We start from the raw sequence: 14,647 nt of genomic DNA, 5'->3' as shown, positions 1-14,647 counted from the left end.
CAATGGCCGTTTGAGCCCTCTGAACCAAAGGCCATTCCCTGCCTTTATTCCTGTGTTCGTATCTGTTTTTCTTTACAGCTTCTCAAAAGTGAAGTAAGAAGATTGGAAAGGAACCAGGAGCGGGAGAAGTCTGTAGCTAATTTAGAGTACTTGAAGAATGTCCTGCTTCAGTTCATATTTCTAAAAGCAGGGAGTGAAAGAGAGAGACTTCTTCCTGTCATCGACACAATGCTGCAGCTCAGCCCCGAAGAGAAAGGAAAGCTGATTGCAATTGCTCAAGGTCGGTGAGATGACATTTTTCCCTGAAAGTCAGACTTGGAAAATAACTTGTCAGTATGTAGAGATCATCGTTTATACACATGTGCCATATATCAGATAGTTATGGGAGATTTCAACTCTTAAGCTATTCAGCTTCAAGTATGTACCCAGAAAAGTTAGGAACACAATCTCTAGCAGTTTCATGGACATTTAGTGTGCCACCCAGAGCATGAATATTATCCTTCAGTACAGAATTGCTGAAGAATTTTGGTTTTCCGGTAAAGATAGCATTATCCTTTTTAAAATTTTGTTATTGAAAGAAGATTAACACAAGTGAAATATTCATTTCAAATCTCTTTGCAGTTTGGATTGAAAAATGTGCCAAAAATGTCAAGCTTTCTGGGAAAGTATCTCTTCAGAAGCAAGGGCAAAGTGGATAAATATTGGGGAAACAAGTATATGAGAGAATTACTCTTCTGAATAATAGTTCTTGTGGTCATGTACTGTTTCCATGTATATTTAAAGAAGAATCCGTTCTTAATTCCTATGACTAGATTTTCAGATTAGGCTTTTTAAATTTTCGTGTTTATTTTGTTTCCACAACATTGTTTTAAAGTTGAAAAGAATTCTCATGAATTAATAATTTGAATGACTATTACTATTCTCCTTCAGTGAGAATAAGTTGTGTTATACCAAAAAATAGAATTTTAATATAACTAATGGACTTAGGATAAAATGTAAACCATAGAATCCCTTTGGAAGTAACCAATCATAGTAAATTTTTGGTTGCCTTGTTTCTAGTTAATGTATGCTTATCTTTGTTACAGAAGCATTTCAGTAGATTTTTTTTTCTCTATAAAGGTGAAGAAGAAAGTACGTCTCGACCCTCTGGATGGGCATCCTATCTACATAGTTGGTCAGGCCTTCGATAACTGGGTGAAAAGAAAATGTTTTTCAAGCTGGTAACCAAATAGAATATTTGTGACAAAAATAACTCCAAAACATGAAGTCCTTTTGTTTCTTTTGTGAATTTGTGTGTGACTAAACAGGATTTATGTAGGCAAAAAAATACATCAACAGCAACTTGAAGGTCGTGTCAGATATCGGTCCTTCAAAGATTGGCTGTGCTACCAAGGCCACCTTTTTTGGCTCTTTTAATTAAGCTGTCAGAAGAGATTGAAAGAGGGCGCCTATTCTCTCATTCTTTAGGCCTCTGGATCCTGTTGTTCCTAAGTAGGAATACTGTAAGCCCAAGTTTTGGTCCCGTAACAGAACTGGAATTTAGGGCGTTTGAAATTGCTTACAGGAGGTAGTGTTGCCTTAAATTAATTGGCAGCAAAATTAATAGCAATTAAAGATATGAAGAAAAATGTATATTAGGAACATTTGACAAGTTATTCCTGAATTTAAGTGACAATGAAAATACTGCAAATGAATTATGAGGCTAGTTTACCAAATTCCTCACACGTGTTTTAAAATGTGTTCAAAATATCAACATAATGTTATTTCAGTTATTTGGTTTGGCTACAAAAATAAAAGTTTAATTAGATTAGATGATAAAACAGTGAATCAAAACAAAAATGGCTTTTATTGCATGATAACCTTTTCCATTCTTTTAAGTTATTGTAAGCCTTCAGTGTGTATTGAAAGTTTGGTTAAATTATTACCAACTTGTTCTATCTCTTTTCCACTCTCCCATCCCCACCCCTCCAGGTCACTGAGAATGTGGACCCTTAGAGCCATAGAATTCAGCCTTATATTTAAATGAAACAGCCTAAGGGGGATTCTTATATTCCTGCAGAATGTAGAGCCCCCCATAGGCTTTCTAATAATTTAGAAATGAAAAAAGAGCACTGGCTCCTTGGGGGAAGGCTTGTTGGAGGCTTCCTGTCTAATTTGTAGATGATCCACAGTCTCTGTGAATAAGAGTGGTTGCTGTCTTCTGATTCTTTCAGGTGTGTTCAATTGGCTAATAAAATCAACATTGTATTATTAAATCTTAAAATTGAGAGCAATCTGATGAAAAATAGTTTGCTATTTAGTAATGTCAACATACAACCAGTTTCATGAAGTTCTTTAAACCTGTTGATTTGTACTTTTAACTTTAAAAATCTCAGTGGAGAACTGACTTTGCACTTTGTTTACTAGAACATTAACTTCCAAACAAGTTTAAGTGAAAATATGCTGCTGACTTGTTGAGTTTGTTCTTTTAAGAAATTTTCCTTCTAAGTGGCTTTTGTCATATGTTTTAGAACAGACCAAAACTAGTGAATGTGTCATTATATGCATTTATTTCAGAACTGAAGTTTAATAAACATTTCTTTTTCTTACTTTGAAAACTGTGAATATAAGTATGCCAGTAGCATACAATGTAAAACTGATAGTATTTGAAGAAATTTTAATTTCCAACTGACCCTCAGATTTGTGAATCATAGACATACTTGTATTGAAAGATTGAGTCTGTATTCATGAATGTAATAAAAATCCTTTTTGCATGACATAAAATAGTTCATTTAATTACAGGGGAAGATATTCTTTGAGACTTTCGGTAATGAAAAGTTATGATTATTTTAATAATCGCTTATTAAACATGTTTTAATGTGTTACACATTTTTGCTGCTAAATTTTTTATTAATATCATCTCTTTGGGAGTTTTGGATTAATTCTTAGATTACAGCTACTCCTGCCCTTAATAAGAGCTGGAATATTTGGTATATTGGAATTCCAGGGTTGGATTTTGGGAAATGAGTGATTATTGTTCCTTTGATAGACATTGAATTAGACAAGATGTCTAGTTTTAAAATATCTAAGAATATAAAGTATACATATCTAAGTTATATTATTCTAAATGAACTTTGGTAAAATTGTGACCAAACTCTCCGTCTAACCAAAACTACCTACCCCTCTAGAAAGAATATGTGAAGTTGTAATTCATGTTACTTTAAAATTACCTTTTAAAGAAAACACATACTTGAAGATCTTTTAATCAGTGAATGAGACCTCTGAAAATAGAATGGAATGAGTTTTGAGTTTTAATTTTCAAATATGAATTATGTTCCATCTTAGCTCTCTACATGTTGTTGAATTTTCAGAAGGCCTTTTAGCCTGATTTTTATTTTGTTTTCATAGGTGACAAAGAAAAGCATGTTAAGCTAAGAAATCTTCATGACACTTTGCAGGCAGCTCTCTAGTCAAGATTCTGTTACTTTATATAGGTCCTTTACAAATGAATGGCTACCCAGCAGCACCTGGCCCAACCAGGTAGCCACAAGAATTCAACTAACTTCCTAGGTGGACTTTCTGTATTCACAGCAAGCTAAGTGGCACTTATGGATAAAACACAGGAGTTGGTGTTAGAAAGGCCCAAGTTCAAATCCTATCTCAGACATTTAGCCATGTAGTTGCAGGCAAATACTTTAACTTCTCTGTTTCTCCATTTCCTCACCTGTAAAATGGAGATAATAATGAGAATCAAATGAGTAACATACATAAAGCACTTTGAAGACCTTAAAGTATTTGGAAGTCTCCTAGCCAACTCAAACACAAGAACTGTACGAATACAGAGTCAGATCTAAACCACTGGAAAAAACTTAATTGCTGGACCAAATCATTAAAAAAAAGCAATTCTGCCTAAATTTTATTCAGTGCCATACTAATCAGACGACCAAAAAATTATCTTTTAGAGCTAGAAAAAGAAATTCATCTGGAAGAGCAAAAGGTCAAGAATATCAAGGAAATTAATGAAAAAAATATGAAGAAAGGTGGCCCAGCCAAACCAGATGTCAAACTGTATCATACAGCAGTATTTATCAAAACAATCTCCTATGGGCTAAGAAATAGAGGAGTGGATCACTGAAATAGGTACGGTGCACAATGCACAGTAATCAATGGCGATAGCAGTCTCATGTCTGTAAACCTAAAGATTCAAGATTCAGGGACAAAAACTTATTATTTGGCAAAGTCTTCTGGAAAAACGAAAATGGTACGGCAGAAGCTGGGTACAGATAGGTCAGCGTCTCCGCCCAGCTACAGTCACAGAGAATATGTGATGTAGACCTAGAGTAATGCCTGAAGCCACGTGGGGGAGCATGAATTAGCTTGCCTGTCAGAATAAGGGAAGAAGTTATGACCAAATAAGGTAGGAGCTAGAGAGAGAATTGTGCTTATGTCACATTAACAGAGCTGTAAATCTGCAGGCCGTTACTAGGTCTGGATGCCAAAAAGATTTCTAAAAAGAGGGATGCATCTGTTTTTACAAAAATGTAAGGGGTGGGTGTGGGGGGGTGGGTGTGGGGGTGGGTGTGGGGGGGGGGGTGGGGGTGGGGGTGGGTGTGGGGGGGGGGGTGGGGGGGAGTGGGGGGGTGGGTGTGTGTGTGGCAAAGGATTGGAAACTGAGAAGATGTTCATCAAGCGGGGACTGTCTGAACAAGTTGTGGTCTATGGTTGTAAGGGAATAGTAGGGCATAAGAGGAGCGGGAAGAAGAAGGTTTCAGAAAAAACCGAAGAGACTTGCATGCACTGATGCAAAGCGAAGGGAACAGAACCAGGAGAACATGGTGCGCCCTCGTATCAAAACGATATGAAGATCAACTGGAAAAGACTTCAGCATTCTCGGCCATGCCACAGTGCCCTTCTGAAGGACTCGCGATGAAAAACGCCATCCACGTCCCAGAGGAAGCTGATGGAGAGGGAATGCGGATCAAAGCCTGCTGGTTCTCACTCTGTTTTTATGAGGTTTGGGGGAGCGATGGGTGGGTGCTCTTCCACAACCTGGCCATAGAGAATCTATGTATTGTAGAATCTATATCGAATTACTGACTCGGGGAAGGGAGGGGAAGAAGGAAAGGAAAGAATTTTGAACTCAATGTTTTAGCTATTACATGTTAGCTGTTGTATAATTATGTATTGCAGAGTGCGTCACTCCTTTTATGTATTAATACACTTGTAAACTATCGTGTTGACGTGTTATATAGAATTAAATGAGAGTTCTGGAGAGGCGGAATATTTTCACGAACGGTGTTTAGCTCGGGTCGAACGGTGGCATCTCAGCCACTTCCTGGCGGTGTCTGAGCACAGGCACGTCACAGCTTCTCTGATCGATCCATAAACATTTACTCCGTGCCTACTACGTACTCGTTTGTAATCCGCAAGACAACAGGGGCCTTCCAAATGCAGTAGTGGGTGAGGAAAGTGTAAACAAGGCGGCACCTGTAACTTGTGGAAAGCGTTGGTATTGTAGCGCTGGGGCGTGCGAAGTGTACTACAGGTGCCATTTTAATCCCCAAAACAACACTGTAGCCGCTGGTACACGTGTGAGCTCCATTTGACGGCTGAGGCCATGGAGGAGGCGCTGTCATCTGCTCGGCCGGCCTATCCTCATTGAACGATAACCTGCATCTTTCCAGAAGCGCTCCAAGTGGGCAGGGAAAAAAGAAAAAGGCTCAGCACGGGGAGAGATGGGCTCCGTCAGACGCGAGAGAATCTGCCCTGGGACTACAAGAAGTTCTACATAACGACCCCCGAAAGGATGATGAGGCAGGAAGAATCACTACCAACGTGGGCGTCCCCCCAGAGAACGGTTTCATGAAAGAAATATGCCGCGCTCTCTCTGCAACACCTTTGCCCAACCGCGGCCTGCCCTTCGTGCCTCAGTCCGGAATGACTTGGCCAATTAAAGGAAGCAGCCAGCTGGCAGGCCCCAAGGGAGCCGAGCACCATTCCTGGGGCTCCGGATTCTCACTGCTCCGCTGTTGGAGAGTGTTGGGGAGGAGTTAGTTTCTGAGGATAAAGGTGTTTCCAGCACTTGCTGGTCCTGCATTTTGGTTAGATTCCGTAGTCATATTCCTAAGTTGCGGTTTAAATACCGTGTGTAAGAGTGTGTGGTTTCCCTTCAGACCATCAGTACAGAAAACCTATTCCGGAGTTTGGAACTTGCTGTTTTCTACCGGAAATTGCTTCCCAGGCTGGTGACCCCGAAGGCTGCTGGACTTCCTCATGTTTGCTTTTTGCTTTGTTTCATTTTTGGCCGCTAGGTGGCAGAGCGGATAAGTTGCTACACCTGGAGTCAGAAAGAGCCAAGTTCAAATTCCACTTTGGACGCTTGGCTGTAGGCCTTTCGCCAAAGCACTTCTGCCTCAGTTTCCTCATCCGAACAATGGGAATAATCATAGCACTTCCCTCCTAGGGTGCTATCATAAAGTGCTTAGCAGAAAGCCTGACACAGCAAGTACTATATAAAGAAAGCTTTTTTTTTTTCAGTGAGAAACCTGTTTACAAAAAATAATAATGAACTTTCCTGGCCAGTGCTCTGAAGGGAAACCCACATAATATTGGGAGAGATGGGAACCTTAAGACAGACGTGGGCCCGGTCAGGGATCTTACAGTCTCAAACGGGAATAACACAGACGCAGGTACCTAAAATACTCCATAACTCCATGAGACGTGCATGAAGAGGTGCAAAGTATTATGTCAGTCTGAGGAGGGAAAAGGCTTGGCCAAGGAAGAGATCCGGGAAGACTTTGAAAGAAGTCTTCACCGAGCGGAACGTTAAAGGACAAGAAGAAACCCAGCAAGAGAGGAACTCGGAACAGTGAAGGTGCTGCCTTTATTCTTCAATGGCCTGCTTTTCCCTATCCCCGTCGTTAGAAATGAAATGAGCACAAGCTGGTTTTGCGCTTTCCACCCGCCAACGTGACTATTAATCTTTTACCCAAAAGAGATGGTGAGACCCTCGTTCAGCACCAAACTAGTGGTCGTTAAGAGCGATGAGGCAAGTGTTCTTTTGCGATGCTATTGGATGGGGCACAGGATGCCGGGTCTTCCCTAGAACGCTGCGATTCTCTGTGATGTTTGTTACGTGCCGATCCATAGAAATGTGGAGATTTCCTCTTGGCTCTCCTAGAAGGTAGAAGAGAGACGTTGGTGTTCTGATAGGTACGTACCACCAGCGACGTGCCTTCAACCCTAGAGGAAGACGTCCACTGGGACAGCCGGCTGGGCAAGGAAAGCGCCGCCGCCAAAGCAACCCTCTGAACGGCAACATCCGGCCAAGACCAACCCGGGAGGATGCCGAGCCGGCCTCAAAAACAGACTAAAGATGCATTCGGCGCCCGTTTTAAGGAAGCCGTGCAACTGCAACCCGCAAAACAGAGGTCCAAGACGACGCCCTCCAAACAGTCCATTCGGCTGCTCCGCGGACTAGTGTTATAAGTTCAAAGGTTACAAAATGTTTGAGATTTGTACAACTTTTCCCAGGAGTAAGATCAGAAATAAGTTGTTCTTAAGGGCCCTTTTTAGCATATACTTCAAGCTGACAAAGATAAGTTAAGGGGAAGTGTGTGTGTGTGTGTGTGTGTGTGTGTGCGCGCGCGTCACACACATGCATGTTGTCAACGTGGAGTCTAGAAGTCCCCAAACTTATACCTTAGAAAGATTTAGTGATCCCCAGGTTACTTAGCTTGGAGGCAGAAAGCCCAGGTTTGGACCTGGTCACAAGAGAGTTCTTCTCCGAGGGGAAGTCCCACTTCTTCGCTGCCTCTCAGACTAACAACAGACTTTAAGATGTAGATCTCTTTTGTCCCGAAGTTTTCTCCTCTTAGGCCAAAGTCCTTTACCCAGGTGGCCCAGCCCTTGGCTGGGTCTTTCCCTTTTGTGTCCATTATAAAGCATCAGCCCCTCACTGTTATTCCTGTCTGGAACTCCCCATTTTCCTTTATTACCATTGTAAAGTCAATCCACTGTCTCTCTCTTCCTCAGCTCCCATGTTTCACCTAGAAAGGTATTTAAGGTCCCCAACTTTAATGGCTCCTCTAAGTCATCATCTAGCAATGTGGCACTCCCAGAGTCCAAGGTTTATACCCTGAAAAAGTTGTGGCGCCGGACTCTTCTCCCTCTCCTGATTAAAGACTTGGTTTTTCTGACTATTTGATCGTGCTGTGTTATTTCTGAGTTAACAACATAAACCCTCCCTTCCTCTCTTCTCGACTTTGCTGCTGGAGGACACTGGAGAAGAGCATGAAGTCAAAGTTGGCGTGCCACTCCACTAACGTTAGAAAAGATTTCAAATTCTAACTCGCTTTAGCAGTAACCCTAGCTACTCAACTGACTTTTTCCCTCTCTTCCCTCTACCTGGGTTGCTGAAGAGTTCTTTGAATCTTTTTAATTTTTTAAGCTTATGAATTATACATGAGAAGAGGCCCCAAATGCTTGCTTTTATTTTTGCCATTTTTGCTTTGTCTTGCAGGCACTGACTATGGGATTTGAAACAAAACATCAAAATACCCAAACACCCTTCATCTAAACATGTTTTTTGTTTTCCTAGGGGGAAGGAGGAAGCCAGGGAGGGAGACAGTGTTGTTTGGGGGCCATTTTTATTATTCAAACTGAACTTTTCCAATACTTCAGACATTTGTATTAGAATAAAGATGACATCTTTTTTATTATGAGCTTGCCAGCAAAAACAACAAAGAAATTAGAGTTAGAGAAAAAAGCTCACAGTCTTACTCCTAAGAGATCTTAAGAGAATGTGTTCTTTATTGGATAAGAAAATACCTTTTTTTTAAATGTAGTTTAAACAACTTTTAAGATCTGAACACGTTTCTTTAAAATCAAAACTCAGCAGGGTGCAAATATTGTGATGACATGGCATTCCTAAATTATATTCAGAGCTCTAATCTTGGTCCAATGCTTTCACAGTAAATCAGCAACTGAAATCAGCTGCAGCATCAATTTTTAATTCACACCAAGGAAATGGAACTTAATTCCACTCAGCTAATGCCTTTAGCTGATCTTTCCCCACAGGGATTAGTAAGATTGGGCTTCTGTAGGCTATACTACAAAACAAGCCAAAATATTTGTCTACTGTATATACTTATAAAACAGACAATTAGAAACAAACTTTCTGGCCTGAAAATCTTATAAGCTAAGGAAACAAATTCAAAGAGTTCCCCATTTTTCTTTTTTAAGTTAATTAACTAAGTTAAGCATCAACAAACAAAAATATGATAAAATATACATACATATACAAAAAATATATAGTAAAAAATATAAAAAGAAATATAAAATAATATATAAATATAAAATATAAAAAGAAATATAAGGAAGAAAAATATAAAAAGAAGTAGCAGCCAGGAATGAAAACCATGACTTTGGGAGGGATGAAAGACCTGATCCTTTCTATCAATGAATATGAAAGTTATTCAACTGGTATGATTCCAGTAGAAAGGAGAGTTGTCTATCATATAATGCCAAATATTTATTTCCCTTTTTGGGGGAGTCCAAGAGCTCAGAGTAGTTAGTACCCTAAGCCTGGGTGTACGTTTGGGTCTCTAAGGTAAAAAAGGGACTCACTGGAATGTTTAGATCTTGTCTGAATAGTTGCCCTAAATTCATTTCCTATCTGAGGGCAGAGATAATAAACTAGAGAAATTCTATGCATCCTTGTGGAAAAAGGAACTCCACAGAATGCTGGATGTTTCTAGCAACTAATAAGTTCGTTTCCTTCCAAAATGAAAGTCAAATCATGGTATGGAGATCTTTAGAACCTGGTGGGAAGGACAAATCTCTGGAAGCTGATGTGATCATGTTGATGGTTTATGCAATACTGGCAATCCTTGATGTGTTTTCTGCATTTTCTGAGTGACAAAATAAAGGCTGCCCTTCATTTGACATACCTGCATTGTTATAGTGAATGTTGTAAGGGTTCTGGAAGGAACCCTTTTAACCCATAGCTACGAAATCCTAAAAATGAGCTATATGCCTAAATTCTAGTCAAAGAGGTAGTTACGTGAAAAAGCATACCTGGAAGCAGCAGAGAGGGCAGCTGCTCACAAGCCTGGACTTCAGCCAAGTTGTCTCACTGATCAATATGACATCAGTAAGAACCAAAAACTTATTGAAGCTGTATGTGCAAGGATGTAGAAAAAAGTAAATGACACAAAGTGTGGCTGTTGCTCAGTCATTTTGGTCATGTCTGTCTGTGACCAGATTTGTGATTTTCTTGTAGAGATCCTGGAGAGGGTTGCTATTTCCTTCTCCAACTCATTTTACAGATGAGGAAACCTAGACGGTATTAAGTGACTTATCCAGGGTCATGCAACTAGTAAATGTCTAGTAAATCACTTAATTTCTATATGCTTTAGGCAATTCTCTAAGACTACAAATTGCAAAGAAAGTGCTGAAGTGCAGAGTTTCCTCATATGGGAGTTCCCTGAACAAATGAAATCAAGTCCAGACTCTACACAGCCAAGTTACTGGAGAGATTTAAGGCACTTTTGAGACCTGAGCTTTAATCACATGTTTCTTTTTTTAATATCAGTTTAAGATAATTGTAATAATTGTAAGATATATGATTGCACAAGAAATTAAACATTTTCCCCCAAAATGTGGTCTCTGAAGTTTTCGATTTGTCAATATTATTATACATAGCACTGTCTGCCTAATTCTTATTCTGTAGTAAGTATAATCCCCAAAGTCATAATTATTTTAAATTAAATTTATTGATTGATTTAGAATATTGTCCATGGTCACATGATTCATGTTCTCTCCCTCCCCTCCCAGAACTGACAAGCCCTTCCACTGGGCTTTATATGTATTATGGCTCAAAAGCTATTTCTATATTATTCAGATTTGTAATAGAATGATCAAAGTCATTCATTCTTATTGATATAGTTTTTATTGATTTAATAATAAAGCAGGCATTGTGCTAAATGCTGGAGGATACAAAAGAGGCAAAAGACAGCCCTGCCCTCAAGGAGCCTCCAGTTTAACCAGGAGAACAATCTGCACACAACTGTGTACAAATAAGATGCTGACAGAATAAATAGGGGGATAAAAAACAGGAAAGAGCCAAAAGCATTCATGGCGATGAGAAAAGATTTCATGTAAAAGATGGGACTTAGCTGAGGCTTCAGCCAGTAGGTGGAGATGAGGAGGGAGAGGGTTTCTAGGGGGAAATTAATGAAAACACTCAAGTCTGTGAAGTATTGAGTTGGAGGAAGAGCCTGGAGGTCTGCGCCATTGGATCTCAGAGTATGCAGAAGGGAATACCTTCTAAGAAAAATGGAAGGGGGCTGAGGGTAGTTGGGGGCAGCTGGGTGGCTCGGTGGATAGATACTTTCTAGCTATGTGATCCTGAGCAAGTCACTTGACTCCCATTGACTTTACTACCCTTCTGCCTTGGAACCAATTCTTAGTATTGATTCTAAGACAGAGTATGGGTTTATGGCCTCAAACTTAACTATGTGATTCTAGGCAAGTCGTTTATTGCTTTTATTTTTTAAGCTTAAAAGTTTTTAAAATTTATTTTATTTTGTATTTATTTATCATATTTAATACATTTTATCTAAATTTTTAAAAATTTTAGATTAAAAATAAGTATTTATTGAATGCTTAACCCTGGCAGCTCTTCTGTAGTAAAACTGATATAAGGAATAAGGGAAGGGTTGTTGGGGTTTTTTTAGTAGAAAGGTAGGAGGAAGCCAGCTAACGGTTTAAAAAAAAAAAAGTCTGAATGCCAGCAGGGTTTAGATTTGATCTCGGAAGTAACAGGAAACCAGTGGAGTTCTCCGAATCTGGCAGCTATGTGCTCAGAACTGCACCTAAGGAAGACGGATCTGCCGGGCGCCGGGGAGGACCGGCTGGAGGCGGAGAGAGCCTCGAGGCGGGGAGATCCAGCGGAAGGTTTCGGGCTTTTCACTCGTGTCCTCTTATGAGAACCCACCAGCTGATGCCGGGCTGGATATTGTCTAGTGCTTCATCATCTGATTCATCCTGACTTTCTTGCTGAGATCATCCTCCTTGGTCATGTGCCTATCTCCCGGGGTCCATAAAATATGCAGATAACTTAATTACCCGACTGAGCGCAGCTGGTGCTTCCTCTTTAATGCATCCAAATCCGCCTTCTAATCACAGAAAAGGGTTGCTAGAAAACATAATTTATTTTATTTTTAACCCTCACCTTCCATCTTAGAATCACCACTGTGCATTGGTTCCAAGGCAGAAGAGTGATAAGAAGGCGAGACAATGGGGGGGGGGGGGGGTAAGTGACTTGCCCAGGGTCACACAGCTAGGAAATGTCTGCGGTTAGATTTGAACCCAGGGCCCCCCATCTATGGGTCTGGCTCTCAATCCACTGAGCCACCCAACTGCCCCCTTGAAAACATAATTTAAAGGGAACTCATTCGTTCTGTTAAATAGAAACAATCTAGATCTTCCTGTAATTATTATAAGTTAGTGTTGCTTTTCTACATGTACCATGTGAACATTCAAGATTTTCCATGTAACCACCATTAAGGTTTCATGTTCCTGGATAATATAAATGATAATGCCTGATCGTGTGTTTCTTTTTGTACAAAAATGATGAAAACTCCATATTTTCTAATACAATGTTTAAAAATCTAGAAAGCTACCCTGCTAATGTTGTGGGACAAATAGAGCTCTTCTTGTTATCTTTGGGACCTTTTTAGAAGGGGGACGGTTACCCTAGACTTCTGGGAAGGGAAGGGGCAATGGCCCTAGAGGGAGCAGGAAGCAAGAAAACCGCCTTTCTGGCCCAAAAGGCGTTTCTCACACACAGCTCTACCACGTGGGTTAGGAAGTGCCTCTGCCAATACACGAATTGCCCTGGGCAGGGGAAGCCTGCCCATCCTTCACAGCCGGCTATTTACTGCTTTGATCAAAACAATCAGGTTGCTTTTCTTCCCTGGCGTCCTTGGGATTCAGCAACATTAAGCAAATGGGAGAGGAAGGCAGGGTGATGGGAAGGAAGAAGTGGGGACCGCAGGAGACGAGGACATTGGAATCTGGAGCATTGGAGGAAAGCAAAGGGCGGGATGAGGGGATGCACGGGCGCAAAGGGAGGCACTTGGCCCCAGAACGGAATCTTTTGTCGTGTGGCCAATGCTCCGGGAGCTAACATCTTCCCGAGTTCCTTTGAGCTCCTCAAAGGTCCGGGGTGGCCTTCCTCTTCAGGCCCCACTTGTGACTCCCCAGACTCTCTCCACCATGCCAGTCTTTTTCTCCTCCTGGAAGTTCCCTGTGCCCCCAGCCTTCTCCTACACAGAAGCCCCTTCCTCTGCTTCCTCGGTTCCTCCCAGAACCTCCATTTTGAGGAAAGTGACTAAACCAGCCTAAACTATTCCATTCCCAGCCTCCTGTCTGACTCCCTAGACTCTCTCTACCCTGTGCTTGAAAGCTCTAGCATAAAACTTAGGGGAGAAAGGCCACTGAACTGTACACAAGGAACTCTGGGATGCATATTGATGCCACTTTAAAATATGTTATTTCTGTTTTATTATATAGTTTATTAAACATTTCCCAACTCCATTTTAACTTGGTTCACATAAACACTCAAAGTACCATTTATTGAACACAAAGCAGCCTTTATTTCACTTCAGAGAAACTACCAAAACAACAACAACAACAACAACACCTCAACACTGATTCAACAGAAAATTATTAAACAGTCAACGTTTATGGGAGCAGCTGGGTGGCTCAGTGGATGGAGAGCCAGGTCTAGAGATGGAAGGTTTGGGGTTCAAATGTGGCCTCAGATGCTTCCTAGCTGTGTGACCCTGGGCAAGTCACTTAACCCCATTGCCTAGCCCTTCATGTTCTTCTGCCCTAGAACCATTGCACAGTATTAATTCTAAGACAGAAAGAAAGACTTTAAAAAGAAATCAATATTAATGAAGTGCCTACTGTGTGTCAAACACTGTGTCAAGGAATAAGGGGAAAAAGAACAAAAAAGCAAAGAAAAGGTCAGAGATGATAATTCCCATTTAGTGGCCAGAACAAAGTAGGGAGCAACTAAGTGGTAGTAGAGGATCAGCAAGGTGACAACGTGGACAGAGTGCCAAGCCTGGAGCCAAAAAGACTCATCGTCCTAAATTCAAATTTAATCCCAGAAACTTTCTAGCTGTGTGACCCTGGGCAAGTCACTCAACCTTGTTTTCCTCAATCTCCTCATCTGTCAAATGAGCTGGAGAAGGAACTGACAAACCATTTCAGTATCTCGGCCAAGAAAACCCCAAGTGGGGTCACAAAGAGTTGGAAATGACTATAAAATGACTTAACAGCAAAAGGGCACTGGACAAGGCATCAGATAACCTGCTTTGAGTCCCGTCTTTCCCACTTATCAATGTGTGACATTGAACAAATCACTTAAGCTCTTTGTACCTTAATTTCCTCATTGAATAATAATTTTTTTCTAAACCCTTACCTTCTGTCTTCAAATCAAGAGTAAGTATCAGTTCCAGGGCAGAAGAGTGGTCAGGGCTAGGCAATGGGGGTTAAGTGAATTGCCCAGGGTCACACAGCTAGGAAGTATCTGAAGCCAAATTTGAACCCAGGACCTCCAGTCTCTAGACCTGGCTCTCCATCCACTGAGCCA

At 40.9% G+C, this 14,647-nt stretch overlaps 1 protein-coding gene across 1 annotated transcript in view; it reads left to right on the top strand.

The window, feature by feature from the left end:
* Positions 1-2,868, top strand: part of GCC2 (GRIP and coiled-coil domain containing 2) — a 58,114-nt gene extending 55,246 nt beyond the window's left edge. The window contains exons 22-23 of the mRNA XM_007501201.3: positions 79-280; positions 1,120-2,868. Coding sequence (XP_007501263.2) covers positions 79-280; positions 1,120-1,190 — 273 coding nt within the window. The 3' untranslated portion in view covers positions 1,191-2,868. The remainder of the gene's footprint in view (positions 1-78; positions 281-1,119) is intronic.
* Positions 2,869-14,647: the final 11,779 nt, after the last annotated feature.

The sequence above is a fragment of the Monodelphis domestica genome, chromosome 8 (genome assembly GCF_027887165.1).
Source record: "Monodelphis domestica isolate mMonDom1 chromosome 8, mMonDom1.pri, whole genome shotgun sequence".
Lineage (NCBI taxonomy): Eukaryota > Metazoa > Chordata > Mammalia > Didelphimorphia > Didelphidae > Monodelphis > Monodelphis domestica.
This window is presented reverse-complemented; position numbering and strand designations above follow the sequence as displayed.